This window comes from Tupaia chinensis, unplaced genomic scaffold, assembly GCF_000334495.1.
Source record: "Tupaia chinensis unplaced genomic scaffold, TupChi_1.0 Scaffold000146_1, whole genome shotgun sequence".
Taxonomy (NCBI): domain Eukaryota; kingdom Metazoa; phylum Chordata; class Mammalia; order Scandentia; family Tupaiidae; genus Tupaia; species Tupaia belangeri.
The window spans coordinates 4,240,083-4,265,011 of record NW_006159616.1 but is presented as its reverse complement, the minus strand read 5'-3'; the positions used below and the strand labels follow the sequence as shown (position 1 = coordinate 4,265,011).

General features: G+C 47.5%; 1 protein-coding gene across 5 annotated transcripts in view; it reads right to left on the bottom strand.

Moving 5' to 3' along the window:
* TMCO4 (transmembrane and coiled-coil domains 4) overlaps positions 1-24,929 on the bottom strand; it is a 141,611-nt gene that overhangs the window by 103,159 nt on the left and 13,523 nt on the right. For all 5 annotated transcript variants that reach the window (XR_003548875.1, XM_027770604.1, XM_027770602.1 and 2 more), the window contains exons 3-5: positions 14,981-15,158; positions 3,494-3,668; positions 143-170 (exon numbers count right to left, since the gene is read on the bottom strand). Coding sequence is in view for 4 of the 5 variants with exons in the window: in XM_027770604.1 (XP_027626405.1) it covers positions 143-170; positions 3,494-3,668; positions 14,981-15,150 (373 nt within the window). In the remaining variant the exon portion in view is untranslated. The remainder of the gene's footprint in view (positions 1-142; positions 171-3,493; positions 3,669-14,980; positions 15,159-24,929) is intronic.

Here is a 24,929-nt window from a genome sequence, read left to right as displayed (position 1 = left end):
GGAATGCAGTGCTCCCTTTTCACCTCGTGTCCACAAGGCCGTGGGGGACCCGCCACAGGTGACAGCGCCTGTCCCTGGCCTCGCCAGCTAGCGGTGAAGATGGGCACCCATAACTCATTAAAGAGCTTGAAATTCAACTTACCATCCTTGAGTGAGAAGCTCAGCAGGTCCTGAGGGAAAAGGTAAGGGGATTGAGTGATTAGCCACAGGCAATCAGCCACTCAGTGACAAATACGTGACTCCTACCCAGGGAGAGGCTCAGACAGAACCCCTCCGCCCTGCACCCACGGTGAGAAGCCGTGCACACGTGAGCAGGTCAGGCGGCCATTGCTGAGAACTGCAGGCAGTGAGGGGGCTGCGTGACAGCCGTGTGCGTGCCCCACCAGCAGCCCGCATCTCGAGCTTTTCTCTGCCTGCTTGAACTGCACACAGAACAGGTGGGTGACTTCCTCAAGGGCACACAGCAAAGCTGCTTCTGACAAGAAGCTTGGCGGAACGTGGGCTCTGGGGACCCCCGATCACTGACGTTCAAATCTTGGCCTGGCCACTGACCCACTGTGTGACCTTGAGCCAGGTTTTTAACATTTCTGTTCTTCAGTTTTTTTCAATTATAAAATAGGGATGCTCACACTACCGACCTTGGAAGCTGCTTTGAGAACTAAATGAGGTGTTTCTTTCTTTTTTTTTAATTTTAAGAATTATTTATTTAATTTTACTTATTATTATTTTAAAATTTGCGCCACCGGGTCCGGGACACGAACCGCGGTCGACTACGTGGGAGTCCAGCGACATAGCCATTACACTAACTGCTGGTTCCCAGGACTTTTCACTTTTGTAGAAGTACTAGCATATAATACGCAACCTGTGAGAGTTGACAGTAAATATTCAATAATGATCGTTTGACATCAGCACTGCTGGTCATCTAATATGACGGTATGATGAAATGTGATGTGTCGTCCAGCCCGGCCCACTAGAAGCAGCTCTCAGACTGACTGTGGAAGGAAACGACTCAGCAGCCCCTACCAGGCATCGCGTGTACCTGAGTGATCACCGATGGGTCTTCCTTCAAGACGGGGTCCTTCAATAAAATCTGAGCAAACATGTCTGCGCCTTCGCCTCCCAGGCCACTGGCAAAAGCAGTCATGGTTGGCAAGACAGCTTCGGAGAGCTCCAGCCACTTCACCAGGCCCGTCACGAACTCTGTGCAGAAAGAGCTAAGAGACAGGCAGGGCTTAGATCCCGAAGTTTCCTGAAATCTGGTCTCAAGGCCACGGGGAAGTTTAGAGGAATGGAGGGGCCTGCTAAAATACAGAGATGGGGGACCAGCAGTTGGCATAATGTCTGTATCGCTGGACTCCCATGCAGTTGACAGTGGTTCGAGTCCCGGACCCAGTGGCTTAAACTCATGCTGCGCGTGTGTGCATGTGTGCCCAAGATCCCAAGAGGAGAATGGAGAAGGGATTGTGATGTGGCCATCCCCCCCCCGGGGGGGGATTTCTCGCTTTCTGTCTCTCTGGCGAGTACATGCACCTTATAGCAAAAACATCTCCAAAATAAATAAATAAATAAAAATAAAAATAAAAAAGTACAGAGATGGCTTTAGGGCCAGGTGGGGGCATGATCATAGGAAAGGTTTCAGGTGTGCATCCGGGGATCTTCCTGAGCAGGCCAGGCATGCATGCCCGTGATCTGGGCCAGCTGAGAGGGGGTGGGTTCCTGCGTGAAGGCCCTTTCGGGTGTGCCTCTCTTTCTCTATTTCTTGGAAGATACAAATAAGTAAACTTAAAAAATAACCCAGATCCCACTAATTTTAGACGTCAGCTTCTTTTCCCACCAAAACTTTTACCAGGGACTGATAAGTCACAGGGGCGAGGGCAAGGAGCAATAGGTGACCATGTGATCCAGTGCGCGGGGCCGGGCTCCGTGGGGGCTGAGCCTCCACGGTGAACAGGAGGTAGTCTCTGACTACAGTGCTCATGGAAGGTGGAGACGCTGCATAGCCACTTGATCCCGGAGCCTAGTGTGATGTTAGGACAGAGGCAGGAAGCAAGTCCTATGCAGCCCAAAGAGGGGCCCCAAAATCCACCAGCAGAGGTGAGGGCGTCACTAGAAAAGGCTTCCCAGAGAAGGGGACCTGCTGCTCTTGGCAATCACCAGGGATGTGTTTTCCAGAAAAATAGCCGGCTGCTGCAGAAGTGCATGAAGTGAGGAGGACGGGACCCCCACCCCATGTTCCCTGCCCAGGGCCCTGTCCACTGTGGGCACATGAGCAGGTCCTACGGGGGTCTCCAGGGGTGGCTGGGATGGGGGCTGCTCTAGGGAAGGAAGCTTGAGGCTGAGAGAGAGGCTGGAGGGCATGACCTGCAGCCCTGCAGCCCACAGGGCCCACGTGACTCCGGATGCAGGCCCTGAGAGAGAGTGACAGCCAGGTAGCAGGGAGGCAGGGGTGCAGAGCAGAGGGCACACTGGGAGGTGAGCATACCCTTCAGGGAAAGCCAGATCTAATTCCCAAAACCAGAGTCCCAGCTTGTCTCAATCCATACTGTCCTGGGCTCCAGCACCGGCTTCGGCCCCCGACAGGAACTTGGACCAGGTCAGGTAAACCCAGGTCCTTCAAAAATAAGCAGCACTCCCTTGTAGTGGGGCGATCCCAGGAGCGCCCCCAGGCTGCAAACCACACAGCATTTTCACACAGCAAAGCTGCTTCTGACAAGAAGCTTGGCGGAACGTGGGCTCTGGGGACACCCGATCACTGACGTTCAAATCTTGGCCTGGCCACTGACCCACTCTGTGACCTTGAGCCAGGTTTTTAACATTTCTGTTCTTCAGTTTTTTTCAATTATAAAATAGGGATGCTCACACTACCGACCTTGGAAGCTGCTTTGAGAACTAAATGAGGTGTTTCTTTCTTTTTTTTTAATTTTAAGAATTATTTATTTAATTTTACTTATTATTATTTTAAAATTTGCTATAGGGACTTTTCACTTATTATTTTTTTTTTTGGGGGGAGAGATTTTCACTGTAGGGCGCGTGCGCTCGCCAGACAGACAGAGAGAGACATAGAGACAGAAAGCGAGAAATCACCCCCCAGGGGGGATGGTCACGCTGCAATCCCTTCTCCTCCATTCTCCTCTCGGGATCTTGGGCACGCACGCACACGCGCCCGGCGTGAGTTTTAAGCCACCGGGTCCGGGACATGAACCGCAGTCGACTACGTGGGAATCCAGCGATCCAGCGACATAGCCATTACACTAACTGCTGGTTCCCAGGACTTTTCACTTTTGTAGAAGTACTAGCATATAATACGCAACCTGTGAGCACTGAGTTGACAGTAAATATTCAATAATGATCGTTTGACATCAGCTCTGCTGGTCATCTAATATGACGGTATGATGAAATGTGTTCTTTCGTCCAGCCCGGCCCACTAGAAGCAGCTCTCAGACTGACTGTGGAAGGAAACGACTCAGCAGCCCCTACCAGGCATCGCGTGTACCTGAGTGATCACCGATGGGTCTTCCTTCAAGACGGGGTCCTTCAATAAAATCTGAGCAAACATGTCTGCGCCTTCGCCTCCCAGGCCACTGGCAAAAGCAGTCATGGTTGGCAAGACAGCTTCGGAGAGCTCCAGCCACTTCACCAGGCCCGTCACGAACTCTGTGCAGAAAGAGCTAAGAGACAGGCAGGGCTTAGATCCCGAAGTTTCCTGAAATCTGGTCTCAAGGCCACGGGGAAGTTTAGAGGAATGGAGGGGCCTGCTAAAATACAGAGATGGGGGACCAGCAGTTGGCATAATGTCTGTATCGCTGGACTCCCATGCAGTTGACAGTGGTTCGAGTCCCGGACCCAGTGGCTTAAACTCATGCTGCGCGTGTGTGCATGTGTGCCCAAGATCCCAAGAGGAGAATGGAGAAGGGATTGTGATGTGGCCATCCCCCCCCCGGGGGGGGATTTCTCGCTTTCTGTCTCTCTGGCGAGTACATGCACCTTATAGCAAAAACATCTCCAAAATAAATAAATAAATAAAAATAAAAATAAAAAAGTACAGAGATGGCTTTAGGGCCAGGTGGGGGCATGATCATAGGAAAGGTTTCAGGTGTGCATCCGGGGATCTTCCTGAGCAGGCCAGGCATGCATGCCCGTGATCTGGGCCAGCTGAGAGGGGGTGGGTTCCTGCGTGAAGGCCCTTTCGGGTGTGCCTCTCTTTCTCTATTTCTTGGAAGATACAAATAAGTAAACTTAAAAAATAACCCAGATCCCACTAATTTTAGACGTCAGCTTCTTTTCCCACCAAAACTTTTACCAGGGACTGATAAGTCACAGGGGCGAGGGCAAGGAGCAATAGGTGACCATGTGATCCAGTGCGCGGGGCCGGGCTCCGTGGGGGCTGAGCCTCCACGGTGAACAGGAGGTAGTCTCTGACTACAGTGCTCATGGAAGGTGGAGACGCTGCATAGCCACTTGATCCCGGAGCCTAGTGTGATGTTAGGACAGAGGCAGGAAGCAAGTCCTATGCAGCCCAAAGAGGGGCCCCAAAATCCACCAGCAGAGGTGAGGGCGTCACTAGAAAAGGCTTCCCAGAGAAGGGGACCTGCTGCTCTTGGCAATCACCAGGGATGTGTTTTCCAGAAAAATAGCCGGCTGCTGCAGAAGTGCATGAAGTGAGGAGGACGGGACCCCCACCCCATGTTCCCTGCCCAGGGCCCTGTCCACTGTGGGCACATGAGCAGGTCCTACGGGGGTCTCCAGGGGTGGCTGGGATGGGGGCTGCTCTAGGGAAGGAAGCTTGAGGCTGAGAGAGAGGCTGGAGGGCATGACCTGCAGCCCTGCAGCCCACAGGGCCCACGTGACTCCGGATGCAGGCCCTGAGAGAGAGTGACAGCCAGGTAGCAGGGAGGCAGGGGTGCAGAGCAGAGGGCACACTGGGAGGTGAGCATACCCTTCAGGGAAAGCCAGATCTAATTCCCAAAACCAGAGTCCCAGCTTGTCTCAATCCATACTGTCCTGGGCTCCAGCACCGGCTTCGGCCCCCGACAGGAACTTGGACCAGGTCAGGTAAACCCAGGTCCTTCAAAAATAAGCAGCACTCCCTTGTAGTGGGGCGATCCCAGGAGCGCCCCCAGGCTGCAAACCACACAGCATTTTCATCACATTCCTCAGAGCTACTGTCTCCAAGGCCTGAGTGGAGAGACCTCAGGCCAGAGCTGCTGACAGGAGCAGTGAGGAGCTCGGGTTCAAAATCTGGCCCCACCACTGTATGGATCCAGGGAAGCCCTGAAATGGAGCTGATCAGGGCTGCCCTGGGGAGGGAAGGGAGGAAGCAGGGCTGGGCAGAGGGGGCAGTCCCGAAGGAAGCCTCAGCTGCCCGTGTCCCCGACCCCGGGGAGTTCTGAAGATGGCTGACTTCAGAGCTGCCTCTAGTGGGGTGAGAGGCCCGGGCCTTTGTATCCCCACATCAGCTAGTCACTGGATGCAAGTACCCCAGAAAAGGGCAGAATCTGAGCAAAGGGGACAGAAAGCTCTGGCTTTGCTGGCAGTCCTCCCGGCAGCTGGAGGGCAGGAGAAAGTCCTGCACTCCTGAAGGGGAACCTGAGTGGGGCAGGACCTTGGGAAAGCACCTAGGCCTCTCTGTGCCTCAGTGTCCTCACCTTGCAGACTGGGTTTAAGAGACCCACCTCGAAAGGCTGGAAGAGGATTAAATGAGATGACACACATAAAGCACCCAGAGCAGGGGCTGCTCAACTAATGTTAACTAGCATCAGTACTTTTATTTCCAAGGTGGCAACTGGGACAGTGGAGAATAAGGTTAAGGGTTCAACTCTGAAATCCAGTGCCCTGGGGAGAATCCTGGCTCCCTCAGTGCCTGGCTCAGTGTCCTTACTTCACCTCTCTGAGCTTCATTGTCCTCTGTGGTAAAATGCGGACGATAACATGACCTGCCTCCTAGACTAGTTGGGAAGATTAATGACATAGCAACTGTGGTTGGCGCAGGGAAACCCTCAATAATGGCAGCTACTGCTATTAAAAATTATTATAATTCACTCCCCTGCAATTTACTGGAATGACCCTGAGGTGGTATGTGGGTGCATCGGGGGGCAGGGGGTAACTGAGTGAACCAAACATTATTTAGGGGTAAATTTATATGCAAAAAGGGCTCAGGGCCAAGGGCAGCCTGATGGCATGACTCTGCTGGTCCACAGAGAAAGTCTTGGCGCTGAGAAGCATCGCCTAACAAGGACACTGGCTCGAATCCCAGCTCTGCCTCGAGCTGTGTAACCTCAGACCAATCAGTTCAGCTCTGTATGTCTGCGTTTTTTATCTGTGTACCACTGGCGATAACGATCACACCTATTCCATATGGCGCTGGGAGGAATACCTGAGTGTCTCAGTCCGTTTTCTGTTGCTGTAACGGAATAGCACTGGGGTATTTTGTAAAGAATAGAGGTTTATTTAGTTTGTAGAAAGTCTAAGGTCAAGAGGCCACATCGGATGAGAGCCTTTCTACCACATCATAACATGGAAGAAGGCATCACATGGTGAAGGGCAGAGGTGGAAGCCGGTGTATGCCAAAGGGGCTGCAGAGAGAGCTGAGCTAACAGCTGAGCTAACGCTGCTGAGGACTCACTCTCTCCCATGATAACCCAGTACTCTATTACTCCGGTATCCCATGAATGGCCTTTATTATCTTATCTCCTCTTAAAGGTCCCACCTGGTCTCCCTCTCTAAAATACAACCACATGGTGGATTGAGTTGCTAACACTTGAACTTTTAGGCAATATATTTAAATGATAGCACTTTGCCCCTGACCCCCCCAAATTCATGTCCTTCTCCCATCTTAATATCCCCTGATGTCTTAACTTGTTCCAACACCAACTCAGAAGTCCACAGTGCAGAGGACCACCTAAGTCAGATATGTATAAGATTCATGGCATGTTTCATCCCAAGGCAAACTTCCCTCCAGCTGTGAACCTATGCCATCAAAACAAGTTCTCTACTTTCAAAATACAGAACAGACAGCCCCATTCCAAAAGGGAAAAGTAGGAAAGAAGAAAGGAGTAACAGGTCCCTAAGGAAGTCCAAATCCCAACAGGGAAAACATCAAACCCCAAACCACGTGCGTGCCATCTCCCAGACACACTGAGGGATGTGGATCCCTAAAGCCTTGGGCAGCCCCGTCCTTATGGCTTTGCTGGCTCTGGTCACTAACAGTTCTCACAGGTTGGAGTTTGGTGCCTGCAATTCTCCCAGGCTGGCATTGCGTGCTGGTAGCTCTACAGTTCTGTGGTCCTGGGGGTGCCTTGCTCCTGTGGCTCCATCAGGCATTGTCCTATTAGGAGCTATCTGTGGAAGCTTTGGCTCCAATCCTAGATTTCTGCTCCACATTGCCCCCCAGACACACTGAGGGATGTGGATCCCTAAAGCCTTGGGCAGCCCCGTCCTTATGGCTTTGCTGGCTCTGGTCACTAACAGTTCTCACAGGTTGGAGTTTGGTGCCTGCAATTCTCCCAGGCTGGCATTGCGTGCTGGTAGCTCTACAGTTCTGTGGTCCTGGGGGTGCCTTGCTCCTGTGGCTCCATCAGGCATTGTCCTATTAGGAGCTATCTGTGGAAGCTTTGGCTCCAATCCTAGATTTCTGCTCCACATTGCCCTACTAGAGTCTCTCTGTGGGATCTCTGTCCCTGCAACAAGTCTCGCCAGGGCCTCCAGGCTGTTCAGGACATCTTTTGAAATCTAAGTGGAGGTGGCCACGTCCTCATATCTCTTGTATTCTCTGAGCCTGCAGAATCAATATCACATGGATGCTGCTGAGGTCTACTGTTTGTACCTTTCTGAGTGGCAGGTTTTACCTCACCCAATCCCTCTTGTGCCACATAGGAGTGATCAAGGGGCACCACAGTGAGATCTGGGGAGAAGATACTTGTAGTTCTGGGCAGCAAGTCTGTAGAAAGAGCTCCTGGTCCTCCTCTTGAAACCATGTTGCCCTCTCAGAGCCATGGGTCTGTGACAGGAGAGGTGGCCTCAAAGATTTCTGCAATGCCTTCAGGGTCTTTCTCACAGTTGATAATCCCTTTTATCCATATGGATCCCCTTAGCAAACAGTTGCTCAGCCTTGGTTTCCACTCCTGAAAATGCTCTTTCCTTCTCTAGCACATAGCCACACTAAGAATCTTCCCAGTCTTTCTATTCTGCTTCCCTTTGAATTATAAATTGTCTCTAAGTCATCTCTGCTTTTTTACCTCCACATAAGCAGTTAAAAATGGACAGGCACCAGCCTAAATGCTTTGCTGGTTAGCGATTTCTTCCACCAGGTATCCTAGTTCACTGCTCTTAAGTTCTGCATTCCATAAAGTCCTAGGACATGGACACAATGTAGCCAAGGTCTTTGTGACCTTATGACAAGGATGACCTTCACTCCAGTTTCCAGTATCTTATTCCTCATTTTCATCTGAGACCTTGTCAGAACGAACTTCAGATTTTTATCAACATTTTGGTCACAACCACTTAAATAACTGCTAAGAAGTTCCAGACTTTCCTCATTTATTTATTTATTTATTTATTGAGAGTTCCCCTGAACACCATTAATGCTCTACTATGGCTGGCCCTGATCACCTCTATGGCTGGCCCTGATCACCTTTATGGCTGGCTCTGATCACTTCTCAAAGGTCCTATCTGGTCTCATTTAAAAAAAAAATTATTTAATTTTATTCATTTGTTTATTTTATTTTAATTTGACCAGAGCGAGCGAGACACAGAGAAAGAGAGAGAGAGAAAGTGAGAAAGCAAGCCACCAGGTCTGGGACTCGAATTGTGGTTGGCTATGTGGGAGTGTCCAGCACCTTAACCACCATGCCACCTGCTGGTCCCCTGGTCTCACTTTTTAATACTATTGCTCTGGGGATTAAGTTTCTAGAATATGAACTTTTGGGGGACACACCAAATCAAGAAGTAACGAACATGCACTGTGCCTAGAACAATACCTGCAGGGCACACATACAGCACCATGTATGTGTTTCTTCACATGGACATATGAGCTAATATGGGGGTATCATGCTTAGTGCTGGCATCTGGTCAGCTACTGGTGAGGGCTTTACCTCATAGCATGGCTAAAGAGTATCACCTGGCGAGGGGGCAGAAGACACAAGTTAGTGCAAAAGAGGCCAAAGGGTGAGCTGGGTACAGCAATTTATCAAATAACACGTAGCATTTTACATTTGTGGGGCTTTGGTAATTGCTACCAATGGGACTGGTCGTCTGGCTGAAATACAAGAAATCAAAGCCACAAGGGCCAATAACCATGATGGAGCAATGGTTTCTTAGCTGCTGTGCTGTGCTTTATCCTCACGGACTCCTCGACTTCTCACCACAGCCCCAAGGTGGAGGGAGGTATAAATATTTTACTTCATTCTAGAAATAAGGAAACTCAGAGACCAGAAGATGGTGAAATGGTTACATTGCTGGACTCCCATGTAGTTGACTGTGGTTCGAGTCCCGAACTGGGTGGCTTAAAATTCATGCCAGGTATGTGTGTGTGCGTGCCCAAGATCCCTGGAGGAGAAGGGATTGAGGCGTGGCCATCACCCCTGTGAGGTGATTTCTTGCTTTCTGTCTCTCTGTCTCTCCAGTGAGTAGACACGCAAAAATCTCTCTTTAAAAAAAAAAGGAAACTCATACTCAGATCCGGAGAGGTTAAATGACAGCTCTAGGTTCAGAGCTGCATCTCGTGGATGCCAGGGGCCAGGCTTACCCCTGAGGAGGGGATGCCAGCCTCCCTCAGAGATTACATTACTAAGCTTTCACCAGCTCTGGTCACTCACTAAGCAGGGGCTCAACGTCCTTTTCATCCTATTCCACCTTGCAGATGGAACTTCTGGGTTGCAGAGGTTAAATGTCTTGCCAAGGGCCTCACAGCAGGGAAGAAAAGCCTCCCCTGGCTGGAATCCAGGCTCCCTGCCCCTAGCCTAAAGCTCCTCCCATTCACCAAGGCTTAGCAAACTTCAGCCCAGGAGCAAATCTGGCCTGAAGCCCATTAGTGTGCTTACTGGAACACAGCCATACCTGCTGCTCTAAGTCCTGTCGATGGCTGCTTCAGGGTTAGAGAACAGAGCAGAATAACTGGCAGCAGAGGCCACCGGGCCCGCGAGTCTAGACTACCTGGGCAAGCCCTGCTCTACCTCAACAGTTTCTCCACGTTTAATAAATAGAGATAATTGTAAGGAACCGCACCTGCGATGTTTACAGACCAGGTAATAAAGAAATATTGCCTTGTCTTTATGCCTTACATGGTCAAAAACTGTGACCAAGGTTTTCTAGAGATTACTGAAACCAACGGCAGATCTGGGCTTAAAAATTTTCCCCCCGGGGACCAGCAGGTGGCGTGGTGGTTAAAGTGCTGAACACTCCCACATAGTCGACCATGGTTCGAGTCTCAAATCTGGTGGCTTGCTTTCTCACTTCCTCTCTCTCTCTCTCTCTCCCTCTATTTCTTGCCAAATTTAAATGAATGAATAAATAAAATTAAATAATTATTTAAAAAATTTTCCCCCTTATAAGTGAGAGAGAATGAGTGAATGTGTGAGGAAGAAAAAGGGGGCAATCACACACACACACACACACACACACACACACACACACATTTTTTGTTGTTGTTGATAGTGGTTGACTGATTTCCCAGAGAGAGGGGCATGGCACTCCCAGCAGTCTTCACACGGTGATCCTCTCCCGGGCCTGTGGCCGGCCACGGCCATGAGCACATCCATGGTGCAGCTGGAGCCTCAGGCAGGCCTTCCCACGTGGCCTTCACACTGCACAGCAGCACCCCTGCTCCCTGTGCCACTGCAGCCGGGCAGTAGCAGGCATTTCTGCCGAGGTCTCCCCGTCACGGTCCTCCTGCCCCACCGCCCAGCTAGCTAGGACCACAGGTTGTGCCACTACCCTCGGGGAGTCTGTTCACATCGGGCCAGGAACTGAGCCCAGGCCTCACAGGTGGCCCCAGCCACTGCACAGCAGGGCCTCCCACTTGGGTTGCTGCCGCTGGGCCAAAAAAATCAAGGCTTTTAAAAAAGGTGTTTTGTGCCTCAGAAAGCTGAGATTGACGCCATGGAAACAACTGGCACATTGAACTGGAAACATTCAAGGAGGAAACACTGCAAGGCGAACGCCGTCCTGGACAGCGCCCCAGCTGAGCAACCTAGATGGGAGGTGGGGAGGGGGCCCGGGACAGGACTCACTGCCTCTGCCCTCTGGGCCCAGCACGGGGTCCGGGTTCATAAACATTTGTTTATGAAGCAAAGTGCACAGAGCCCTTCTCTGGCTGCGTACTGGCTCATCAGGTAGGGGCTTATCAAGTAGGTTTAGAAGGCCAGGGGACACTTCCGGAAAGATGGAGTCTTCCTAGACATGGCACAGGTATGAGCTAGAGCAGGCAGCAAGTCCAACTCTTGTAGGAGATGAAGCACTGGCTTGTCTGGGAACAGACTATCCAAGGTATTTTATTTTTTAAGTTTACTTTAGTTATTATTTTCATGAGAGTGAGTGAGTGTATGTGCCCAAGGAACAGCATGAGAGAGACGCACATACACGAGACAGGCACCCATGGCAGCGTCTCGTCATGCTATGAGCCCTCCCCCAGCCTCTCAGCCAGCCCGTGTGTTCTCAGGTCGACCCAGAATCCAAACTCTGATTAGCCACGTGGCTTCAGCATTAGAGAGAGTGGTGCCTTCCACCTGGGCTTCAGAGATATCTTCCAGCCTCCAGGCAGAGTATGGGTTTTTATCAATAATGAGGACACCTACATTTGTTTGGCAATAGCTCTGAGCCAGGCCCTGCGGGCCATCCACATGTGCCCCTGCAGTCACCCTTTCTGAGGGTGTGGCAGACAAAGTCGGCTTTTTATCGGAAGCAGTAGTTCCCCAGCCCCTTTTTCTTTGCCAACAGAACCTGCCTCCCCTATCAGAGGCTGAAATTGGCGAATGTCTTCATTATTTCCCAGGTTCCCTTACCGGTAAGGCTTGGGCATGTGACAATCTAGCTAATGACACAAATGAAAGCCCTCTTAGGGTATTCTGGCAAAGATCTCCTTCCTGATGAGAGACTTGAGGAGAATCCTTGCCCTCCCCCATCCTGCTTTGGGACTTGCCTTGTATGACGTACGGAGCGGCTGCAGGTATTTTGTGATCAGGAGGGGGAGGGCCAGGGGAACTATCAATGGCCAGCCAGAAGGCCTTTAGAGGCACTTAACCTTGGAGCTATCTATCATGCATTTCTTGTTAAGAAAAATAACTTCCTATTGTTTAAATCTCTTTCAGTACTATGTTCTATTACTTGCAGTTAAAAATGCCCTCTCTGGGGGAACCAGTAGTTAGTGTAATGGCTGGGTTGCTGGACTCCCCTGTAGTCGACCGTGGTTTGCGTCCCTAAACCTGGTGGCTTGAAACGCACGCCAGGTGTGTGTGCGTGTGGGCCCAAGATCCCGAGAGGAGAATGGAGGAGAAGGGATTACAGCGTGGCCATTCCCCTGGGGGGTGATTTCTTGCTTTCTATCTGGCGAGCGCACGTACCCTATTGCAAGAACCTCTCAAAAAAAAAAATAAATAAAAAAAAAAGCCCTCCCTGGGATCAGCAGATGGCAAAATGGTTATGTTGCTGGACTCCCATGTGGTTGACCACAGTTTGAATCCCAGACCCAGCAGCTTAAAACTCAGACCAGGCATGTGTGTGGGTGTGGCCAAAAATCTGGAGAGGAGAATGGAGCAGAAATTATTGCGGAGTGGTCATTCCTCCAGGGGGATGATTTCTTACTTTCTAGCTCTCTGGCAAGCACATGCACTCTATAGCAAAAATTTCTAAAAAAAAAAAAAAAAGGGTGTATACATATGGTAGGAATAAGTTTCTACATTATTCTCATTTTCTAGACAAAGAAACTGAGGCTAAGAATGTAAGTTGCAGAAGTAGCAAGCAACCACTACAAGTTATTGAACATCTCTTATGTGCTGAGCACCGTGCTATGTGCTTTACCTATATCATCTCATCTAATTATTGTAATCACCCTATGAGATGAACATTACTAACCCCATTCTACAGACGAAGAGATAGTTAAATGACCTGCCCAAGGTCACACGCAACTGGAAAGTGGCAGAGTTAGGATTGGAATCCAGATCTCAGTCTCCATTTATGGACTGTCTCCTTGCTAATAAACCCAGCAGTTATCTACGCCCTCTTTTAATTTTTTTTTTTAATTTTAAAATTCTTGGCATAGGGCATGTGTGTATGCCAGAGAGAGATAGTGAGAGGGAAAGTGTGAAATCACCCTCCAGGAGGGATGGCCACACCATCACACACATGCCTGGTGTGATCTTCAAGCCGCCAGGTCCAGGACTTAAACCACAGTCAGCCACGTGGGAGTCCAGTGCCTTAACCACCAGACTATCTGCTGGCCCCATATCTACCCTTTCTTTTCACAAACTTTTACGGATTGTCTTTGCTGCACCAAGGCAATGAGGACTCAGAGATGAACAAGACGACTCCTGCCCTCCAGGAGCTCAGACTGCAGGGGCAGTGGGTGCAGGAAGAAGTCTCTTGCAGTGTGGTGGTCAAAGAGGTGGGTCTGTGGGCAGGCAGCTGGCGAACAGCCTGGTCTGGGCAGTGGGTGAGGCAAGATTTCCTGCAGGTGCCCCCTAAGGCAATGACTTGCTCAAGGGTTCAGTCCAGCGAAGAGACAAAGACAAAAACCAAAACCAAACCCCAAACAGTTAAGACCCAAAGCATGAGAGAAATTTACTCCTGGGAGCCCATGAACATGTGTATATATCTGGGAGAGGAGGGTGTCTTGCAAACATTTCAGATGCAAGAACTTCTCATCGTCTCCTCCCCCACCCAGGCATGGCTCCCTGTCCTAGTAATGACATCTCCATCGTATGCTGTCCTGCCTTCCTGAACCTTTGCAGCCATAGTTAGCCCTGCCCTTACTCATCCCCAACCTTCAACCTGATCCCAAGTCACTCCATTCACCCTGGAAAAGTCTACCCCATTGGTACCGTCCCTCCACTTCCAGTCACTGTCTTAGTCCCCTCAGATATCCCCACCAGCCTCCTAACTGGCCTCCTCCTGCCTTCAGACTCTGCCCACTGGAATCCTTGAAGGCCTTGAAGGCCAAAGCCATGCTCTTAACAACTCTGCTACTCTGACTCCAAATATATGCCTTAACCACACACAGGAGATTCGGGCAATGACGGGCATGAACTCTAACAAGGTTGTTAAACAGCCATTGTTTTGCTCCCATATGCCATCAGGGCACACACTCATCTGTGTCTGTCGGCTGTCACAATCAGCCACGTGGGTGCCGCCATCACTTCGTGAGCAGCAGCCAGGCCTTATTCTCCATGCACCATTTCCAGCACACAGAGGTGCTCAACAAATACATGAATAAATAAGTTTCTTATCCCCCTTTTAGAGTGTGTTCTACTTAAAGAAAGGACAGTGTCTTTCTCATTCACTTTTTTTCCCCTCTTTAACAGGTCAATTCTTTGTTTTATGAGAGAGAGAAAAAGAAAAAGAAAGAGAGCGAGAAGCACCCTCAACAGGGTCTCATGCTGCAATCCATGCCTCAAGCCTTTCACAGGCAGCCAGGTCAAGGGCACACGTATGTGCAGCTAAGGAGTACAGGTTGACCTGGGAACCAGTTCCTGATCTTCCCAAGGCTTCCAGCACTGCACTGTATTGCAATGCCCCCATGGCTGGGCCTCATTCATTTTATTCATATATATTCTCCCCATACTTCAAATCATGCATGGCTCAAAACATGCTGGGTGAAGGTATGAAGGAGTGAATAACTGAATGAGAGGATGTCTTACTCCCCTGTCAGTCTGTGTGTTCCTTAAAGAAGACTTCTTTGTACTGCCCTGCGGTATCTGGCAGGCCTCTGGGCTGACAATAACTGTCTCCCCAAAGGAGCACGACCATCCCTCTATGAGACCAAAGGACTCACCTTTGCTCAGGTTCTGGAAATAGCTGGGACAAGGAGATACCACAGAGGGCGGCATAGGCGAAGCGGTTGGCCTCAGTCAACTCCCGACCTGTGGGCGGATTTGGTTCCCCTTCTGCAGCTGGCTCAGCTGCTTGAGGCTGCCTCCGGCTTGGCCTGTCCCATGTGGCCATTCCCAGACCTGCAGGCAAAAAAATCCCAGTGAGAAATGTTTCTGGGAGTAGGCTAAGGTTATATAAACAGGATGTGAAACTTAGCAGCCATAAAAGAAAAATATGGATCGATTAAGCTTCATTAAAATGAAGAGCTCCTATTCATCATTTTTAAGAGAGTGAAAACACATACCACAGATGGGGGGGGAGACTGTCAATATACATATCAACAAAAACGATTTGTATCTGTAGTACATAAACAACTTCTGTAAACCATTAAGAAGAAATCAAGCAGATGAGAAAAATGGGCAACGAGTTAAGTAGATATTTTAAAAGATCCCAAATCGCAATAAGTTTATGAAAAACTGTTCAATATCATTACTCACCAGAAATAGGAATTAAAACCCCAATGGGATACTACCACTCACACATCTGCATAGCTAAAACTGAAAAGACTGACAGTATCGGACGCTGGAGAGGGCAGGAACATCAGGGCTTTTATTCGCTGCAATGGGAATGTGGAGATGGTCTGACGGTCTCCACTAAGCTAAACTCATGTCTCCCCTATGCCCTTGTTTCCCTTCTGAAAAACAAAACAGACACGCACATGGATGCTCAGAGCAGCTTCACTCGTTACAATCCCGAACTGGAAACAACCACAAAGGCCATTGCAGCAGAATAGATAAACTGTCATAGTCAAACTGTGGAACATTATGCAGCAAGGAAAAAGAATGCACTCAGGCTAACTGAACAAGATGAACAGACCTCACGAAGTGATACACAGAAAGCCATTCACAAGAGAGCACAACATTCCTTTATATGAAATTGAAGAACACGTAAATCCAGTGTGTGGTGACAAAAGTCCAAAGAGAAGGTTACTACCTCTGGGAGGGAGTTTTGGCTTAGAAGTTACCCTGGGAGGCTTCTGGGTGATAGAAATGCCCTCTCTCGGGACCAGCAGTTAGCATAATGGCTATGTCGCTGGACTCCCACATAGTCGACCGCGGTTTGAGTCCTGGACCCGGTGGCTTAAACTCACGCCGGGCGCATGTGAGTGTGTGCCCAAGATCCCGAGAGGAGAATGGAGGAGAAGGGATTGCTGCGTGGCCATCCCCCCTGGGGGGTGATTTCTCGCTTTCTGTCTGTCTCACTCTTTCTGGCGAGCACATGCACCCTGTAGCAAAAACCGCTCAAAAAAAAAAGAAAGAAAAGAAAAGAAAAAAAAGAAATGCCCTTTCTCTTGACATGGTGGTTACACAGTAAATATATTGAACTGCTCCCTGAGTTATATACCTAGGATTTGTGCACTTCGTGTATGGGGTACTTCAATGAAAGAAAAGGAGAAAGACAGAAGGGAAGAAGGGAAGTCTCCTTCTTCTCCTGTTTCCCTCCCTTCTTTCCTTCCTTCCCAAGGGGAGAAGAGGGAGAGGAGGAGGAAGAGAGATAGAGAAGAGAGAAGGATGAGAAGGATAAGAAGAACCAAGCCAGGCATTCCAGAAGCAGGAAGAGCTGAGTGTGGCCACCGGGAAGGTTATAGGGAAGGACACTAGCCCTGACATCAGACGTCAAAGATACAGACGGAGGCTCAGGACAAGATACACCTGGGGGAAACCTGAGTAGCGCCCCCCGATAGACAGGGGACCCTGGCAGCTCAGCCTCTCTGGACTGAGATCTCTTCACTGTAAATGGAACTACGCGGTCCCTACCTGGGAGAGCTTGGTTAGCACAGGACACGGCCTAGGGAAGTTAGTGTTTGTAAAGCACTTAGAACAGAGCCTGGCACAGGGCTCATGATATGCATGTTTGTTAAAGAAGTAAACTCAGAAAACAATCAATAGACGAATAAATGCTTAGCCTGGTGCCTGGCACATAGCAAAGGGGTAATAAGTTGTAGTAAATCCTAACATTACTGAGCTATTACTAGGCGTGGGGCAACAGGCCACAATTTTAAAAACTGATTGTAATTTATTATTTAGATGTTATTTTCACATCTTTCCAGGGTACAGAATGGTCTTTAAAAGTATGTATATATGAACATCCCTCATCATAAGGGAGATGCAGATAAAAATCACAATGAGATACCACCTAACCCCTGTCAGAATGGCAAAGATTAAGAATATAAAAAGTGGTAAGTGTTGGCGGGGATGTGGTGAAAAGGGAACCTCCTACACTGTTGGTGGGAATGTAACCTAGTTCAACCACTGTGGAGAACGATATGGAAGTTCCTCAAAGATCTACAGATAGAACTACCATTTGATCCAGCAATCCCACTTCCGGGTATTTACCCAAAAGACAGGAGAACGCTCAGTCAGAAAAGTGCTTGCACATCAATGTTTATTGCAGCATTATTCATAATTGCCAAGACATGGAACCCACCTAAATGTCCACAAACCGATGAATGGATTGGAAAAGTATGGTGTATATACTCTATGGAATACTACTCAGCCATAAAAAATAACAAGACCCTGGAATTTGATAGAAAATGGTCAGATACGGAGGATCTATTGCTGAGTGAAGTAAGCCAGGCTATGAAAGAAAGATATTGTAGGTATCCACTCAATATATACCGACTATCTGCACTCTGTGATAGAGAACAAAAAATTGGAGGACATAAAAGCAGTGAAGGTACTTAATGAGAATAGGACAGTGTGGAATGGGGTAAGTGAAGAGAAGAGGATAGATGTCGCTGTACTGACTGACATGCATGGCATTCCCTTTTGAAAAAACAATGTAATACGCTGTAAAGTAATATGTAATCCAATGGAATATAAAGAAGATTATGATGATAAAAAAAAAAGTATGTATATATTGGGGTAGCAGGTGGCGTGGTGGTTGAGGAGCCAGACTCCCACATAACCAACTATGGCTCAAGTCCCAGATTGGTAGCTTGTTTTCTTACTTTCCTTATCTCTTTCTCTGTCTCTCTCTGGTGAGTACACATGCTCTATAGAAAATTAAAATAATAATAGTGAATAATATTAAATAAATAATTTTAAAAAGCATGCATGATAAACTAATTGAAGATATAAAGATCTTCACTACTTTTAGCATTTAACATTATATTATGTTGTGAACATGTAAAACCCACTCCAATAGTTACTCTACAAGTGTGTGCTGAATTGTCTGTCATGTCCTTTACTGTGAGATATGGTTTTAAAGAAAAACACATTGATTAAAAATCAGGCAACAAATGATCTAATAAATTAACAAAGATAATCTTAACATAGCTAGTAAAAGAAGAATTTATAATTTCCAGGTAGAGGACTGTGGGAAATGAGTTTATAATCTGAAAATATCTGTGGGTATTAATCACTGGTCATTAGAGATAGGTAAAATTGTACATAATGATAGCTCATTAGGAAGAGAAAGAAAAATAACACTTTACTCACACACGGTGAGTTCTTGTAAGAGCACAAGACTGTGCTATGCATAAAGAAACAAGTCCTTGTGGGAACAGCAGTTGGTGTAATGGCTAAGTCGCTGGACTTTCATGTAGTCGACTGTAGTTTGAGTCCCAGACCTGGTAGCTTAAACTCACGCCAGGCATGTGTGCGTGCATGCCCAAGATCCTGAGAGGAGAATGAAAAAGGGATTGCAGCGTGGCCATCCCCCCTGGGGGTGATTTCTTGCATTCTGTCTCTCTGTCTCTCTCTGTCTTTCTGGTGAGTGCATGCGCCCTATAGCAAAAACCTCTCCACCCAAAACAAACAAACAAACAAACAAAAAACAAACAAAAATAGAAGTAAGTCCTTGAAAAGCAAAAATTAAACAAAATTGGAAAGAGATGCTTAAAAGCAAAGGTGTGGTAAAGTCAGTGATATGGTGATTTACAAAGTTCTTGATTTTAGCCTTTTAAAAACTCATTCCAAAGAAAGACTCGGCTACGTGCAACATTTTGGACTTTAGCTCTATTATCTAATTTTATACAATGAGTAATGGTTATAATAAATACATAAACTGAAACTCGTGAAGACAGCTAGCTGTCTATCAAATAATTGAATTTGTATTTAAACTTCCTTGTGTGTAAAATCGTTGACTTCACACTCAGTCCTGACGTTATCTAATCAATACATGTGGACTTAATCATTTTTTTTCTAGTTGCTTTGTGTTCGCTTACTTCTATTTGTCTCTCTTTAGCTTTCCTGGTGTAGTAGTCCCTTAAGTATTTCCTGAAGACCCAGTTTTATTTTGGTGAATTCTTTCAGCATTTGTTTACTGGGAATGATTTTATTTCTCCTTCCCATTTGAAGGATACTCTTGCCAGGTATAGTACTCTTGGCTGAAATCGCTTTTTTTTTCTGTTTTAAATAAGTCTTTCCACTCTTCCCTTGACTGAGCTGTTTTGGTTGAAAGGTTAGATGTTAGTCTGATGGGGTAACCTCTGTAAGTAACTTGGCATTTCTCTCTCACCATTTTTAGGATATTGTCTTTGTCTTTGATTTTTACCAGTTCGGCTATGATATGCCTGGGAGAGGATCTTCTTACATCTATTTGGTGTCCTTTGTATCTCCTGGATTTGGATGTCTGCCTGCCTCTCTAAATTTGGAAAGCTTTCAGTTAATTTATTATGAAAGATGTTTTTTTTTAAAGAATTATTTATTCAATTTTATTTATTCATTCGTTTTATTTTTTAATTTGACCAGAAAGACATAGAGAGAGAGTGAGAGAGGGAAAGTGAGAAAACAAACTGCCAGGTCCAAGACTTGAACTGTGGTCGGCCATGTGGGAGCCCAGCACCCTTATCCACCATGCCACCTGCCGGCCCCATGAAAAATGTTTTCTATGCCTTTACCTGTTTTGTCTCCTTTTGGAATACCTGCTAATACTCAGCTGTATAATGGTGTCTAAAACTTCCTGTACATTGTCCTCATTTTTTTTTTTTTAGTTTTTTTTTCCTTTTAGTTTTTTTATAGACTTATTTTATTTAACTTTATTTATTTATTTTATTTTATTTTTAATTTGACCAAAGAGGAACAGAGTGTGAGAGAGAGAGAGAGAGAGAGAGAGAGAGAGAGAGGGAAAGTGAGAAAGCAAACCAAACGGTCCAGGACTTGAACCATGGTTGGCCATGTGGGAGTCCAGCACCCTTAACCATAATGCCACCTGCCAGCTACAGACTGTCCTCATTTTTTTTTTTTTTAAAGAGGTTTTTTGCTACAGGGTGCGTGTGCTCACCAGAGAAAGACAGAGACAGAAAGTGAGAAATCACCCCCCCAGGGGGATGGCCACACTGCAATCCTTTCTCCTCCATTCTCCTCTCAGGATCTTGGGCACACACGCACATGTGCCTGGCATGAGTTTAAGCTACCGGATCTGGGACTCAAACTGTGGTTGACTACATGGGAGTTCAGTGACATAGCCATTATGCTAACTGCTGGTCCCGATTGCCCTCATTTTTAATGGCTATTCTTCCATTCTTTTTGGTTGATTGGCTTAAATTAGAGGTGTTGTCTTCAAGGTCAGAGATTCTTTCTTCTGTGTGGTCTAATCTACCGTTGATACTTCTGAGGGACATTTTGATTTCCGACATCATATTCTTTATCTCCACAAGTTCTGTTTGATTCTTTTTCAGTGTGTCTATCTTTTTATGAAGTTCCTCCTTCAACTTATGGGAGAATTTTCTCATCTCCTGGAATTGGTTGTCTGTTTCATCTTGCATCTCATTGAGCTTTGTTACAATGAATATTCTGCATTCTTTTTCTGACATTTCTATGATCTCTTGTGCTTTACCCGTTGTTGGTGAATAAGTTATAATCCTTCGAAGGGGAGGTATTTCCTGATTTTCTCCTATTTCTTGGGGATCTGCTTTGATTCTTTTAGTCATTTGGTGGTATATTCACATCTTACTTCTTTGGAGTATGTTCCTGTAACTATATGCTCCTGCACTTCTCTTTGATATACAGAAGCTCTGTGCCAATTTCCCTTCTCTACTGTGGGTGGGAGTGTGAAATCCTCAGTAGGAATTTAGAGTTCAAACTTTTAGAGAGGAGTTTCTCTCCTTTTACTGCCAAGGGAGCTATGGGGAGATTTCCTTCAGAGTCTCCCATCTTCAGGTGTTTGGTTCTTGTATACACAAACTTATCTGCTCCCAGTGTGGATGGAGTTTGAGCTGTCAGGTGGAAGGTAAGGTGGTAGGCTACTTCATGCAATGCACTTGTGCGCTGTGCAGGCTGGAGAGCCTCTTTTCCCCCACAACAGGGTGCTGATGGGCTTAAGTCAAGTGGCTTGGCTTGGGCCTGCCTATTAATCCTAGACGGGTGAGGGGCAGAATGGCGTCAGCACATGTGGGGCAGCAGCTCCTACCTTCTATCTCTAGGATTGCAGGGTCTCCCTGTTGCTCCTTCTATCTTTCCTGAGCTGCAATTTTAGTGTGCATTGTCTTAGCCAACTCCACGAGGTATATAGAAGCAGAAACGTGGAGTGTGCAAATGAGGAAAAAAGTCCAGAGGAGAAGCAATTGGGTCAGTAAATGGTAGGCTGAGCCCACAGCCAAAACTTGGTCACCATCTCTGTTTTAAATACATATCGCCAAGAGCTTCCCAGTCTCACAATCACACTCTAGACTGGTCTTGGTCCATAAGCTCATTTTGTTCTCACAATGTTATATCTGGGGAGCCAGATAGTCATGCAGTGGTAAAACGCAATGCTCTGTGACACTGATCCATGTGAGAAGGTTCCACATGGAGTATGTTCCTGTAACTATATGCTCCTGCACTAGTCCTCTAGGCACATGTATGTCATGATCTAGGGCTGGCTGAGACTGCGGTGGATCGCGGCATGAAGACCCTGTTGGAGTGTGGTCTCTCTGTCCCTTTCTCTCTCTCTCTCTCTCCCTCTCACTTATGGAAGAAATAAACTTAAGAAAAGTATTACTTCTGTAGAGGAGTGAATTTAAGGTCTGACACAATGGATATTTTATTAGCTTTCAAAACCACCTCAAGGAAGTTAAAAGCAACAAACCAATGTTGTTACAGTGCATGACAGTCTGCAAAGCACTTTTGAATCTGTTTAATTCTCATAACTCCCTTGTAAGTTTAAGGAGCACGTGAAACATTACAATTCTCTCCTACAGCTGAGGAACAGATTGAGAGAGGCCAAGTAATTTTTCGAAAGTGGCACGAGAAGTGATGAGATTCAAACCAGACTTCTGACTGCAAGCCTCCATCTTCTATGTCAGAACAGGGATTTTCTTACCTTATTTTAATTTTTTTTTTTTTTGAGAGGTTTTCGCTATAGGGCGTGTGCGCTCACCAGACAGAGAGAGAGAGACAGAGAGATAGAAAGCAAGAAATCACCCCCCAGAGGGGATGGTCACGCCACAATCCCTTCTCCTCGCGGGATCTTGGACACGCACGCACACGCACCCAGCATGAGTTTTAAGCCATCAGGTCCGGGACGCGAACCGCGGTCGACTACGTGGGAGTCCAGCGACATAGCCATTACTCTAACTGCTGGTTCCCCTCTTTACCTTATTTTAGATGAAGAAACTGAAGCTCAAACTTGCCCCAAATCACCCAGCAAGAGTGGCTTTCAATGATTACTCCAGGAACCCAGGTGTGAGACTCACAGTGGATTTCCCTAACTCAGAGGGCCATCCCAGACCAGGTGGCCTCAGAAAGGGGTACAGCACAAACTGCAGACCGAGGACAGTGCTAAAGGCAGCACCCAGCCGTGATGACAGCAGATGTAGCTATCCCCACGCTTAATCAACTCTGTGCACCACTGGGAGGCTGTGGTAATTGCATCTATTACACAGAGGAGCCTAAGATGGTATTTTGCTAGGCTGGTATCTGGGGAGCCCCATATCGGTTCTTAGTTCAAGAATAAACAGCCTTCTGATAGAGAAGCATGAGCTGGCCTGCTTCTGACAACCACAGGGGAAAGGGAGGAATGTTTAGCACACAAAAGTTTGGCTCAGGCCAAATTCAACATGTTAAGATCTGTCTCTCTCTTTGGTTTGCTATAGGGTATGTGTGCTTGCTGGAGACAGACAGAGAGAGAGAAAGGAAAATGCGAAATCACTCCCCAGGAGGGGTGGCCATGCTGCAATTCCTTCTCGCTCATCTCGTTAGGAATTTTGGGCATGCACACAAACACACACACACACTCTGTGTGTTTGTCAAGCTGCTGGGTCAAGAACTCAAACCGTAGTAGACCATGTGGGATCCAGCTGCCTTAATCTCCATGCCACCTGCTCTGTGCAAATCTAGACTGCCATGGAGGCCTCACAGAGCGCTGTGCTTCACCACTGCACCATCCTCCGACCACCACAGTACATTCTTGATGCCCTACGATGCGTTCTCTGCAAGGTAGCTAGAGCGGCCTTTTGGTCTTATGCCAGTCATGTCACTGTTCGCTTAAGAGCCTCCAAAACCTTCGCACACTACCTGGATAAATCCCAGTCCCCATGGGATGCCTGTAAGATCCTCTGCTAAGCAGCTTCTTTGTGCCTTTGACTCCATCTCATACCCCCTCCTCCTGTCTTGTTCATTATGCCAGAGCTTCAGCAGCTGGTTTTCCACTCTTAAACATGCAAGCTCATCATGCCCCCTTCCCAACTCCCTTCGTTCTTTGCATCTGCCATTCAACCTGCCTGGAACTCTCTTCTCCTGATCTTTAGATCATTCTGGCCCCAGCCTGCATTTTGCCTCCTCTGAGAGGCCTTCTCTGACCACCCGGGATAAAGAACCTGTGCCCCTCTATCCCAGCACCCAGTTCTACTTTTTATACAGGCTCAGTATCCAAAGTGTTTAGGGCCAGATGGGCTTTGGATTTTTTTTTTTTTTCAACTTTGGGATATTTGCATGTACATAATGAGATGTCTTGGGGATGGGACTCATGTCTAAACACAGAGTTCAATTATGTTTCCTATATATCTTACGCATATGGGCTGCATGTAATTTTAGATGATGTTTTCGTATTACAATGTTTTGCCTGTGACCTGTCACATGAGGTTAGGTGTGGAATTTTCACTTGTGGTGCCATGTTGGCACTCAGAAAGTTTCTGATTCTGGAGAATTTCAGATTTGGGATTAGGCACACTCAACCTGTTAATACTTATTCTTAAAATGTTTGCTCACAGTTTTACTCTGCCCACAAATACGATGGAGCTCTGTGAGGCAGGCCGCTGACTGTTTCGCACTGTAGTACCCCAGCTTTCTGTGCGGGCCTGGAACATTGCAGGCACTCGCAGACGCTTGCTGGGGGAATGCAGGATAGATAATATGGGTTGCCCCATTATGGGCGTTGGGGCAGATGAGGGGACAAAAATGACAAGGTCTCTGCTTTCTAGGGGCTCCCATTCTTGAGGGAGGCAGGCAATCATACACCAATACATAATGATAGAATGACTTAAGTGAGTTGGTCAAGGTCCCAGAGCTAATACGTGGTGGAACCAGGGCTCACACTTGGAGGTCTGACTACAGGACATGTGTTCTAACCGTCTGTTGAATACGTAAGTCAACACTCTGTTGGGGGTGGGCCGTGGGAAGAATAACTAGGCAGCGTGAGGGGATATCAAGTGAAGGGATTGGGGAGGGGGGTACACCATATGTGGATGAAAGGTGTCATTCCAGTAGAGGCCTACAGGAAGTCAGTGAGACAGCCCCGCGGATGAGTGGGAGCGGGTACTCCTGAGAGAAAATGGCATGGTGGCAGAGACAGACCAATAAACAGATGACGACACAGCAGCAGGATAAACTCTGTGACAAGGAAACGCAGGCAGTAGAGCGGACTGTGAACCCAGAACTGGCCCCCTGGAGAAGGTGATGGTCAAGATGTGAGACCTGAAGAAAAGCAGG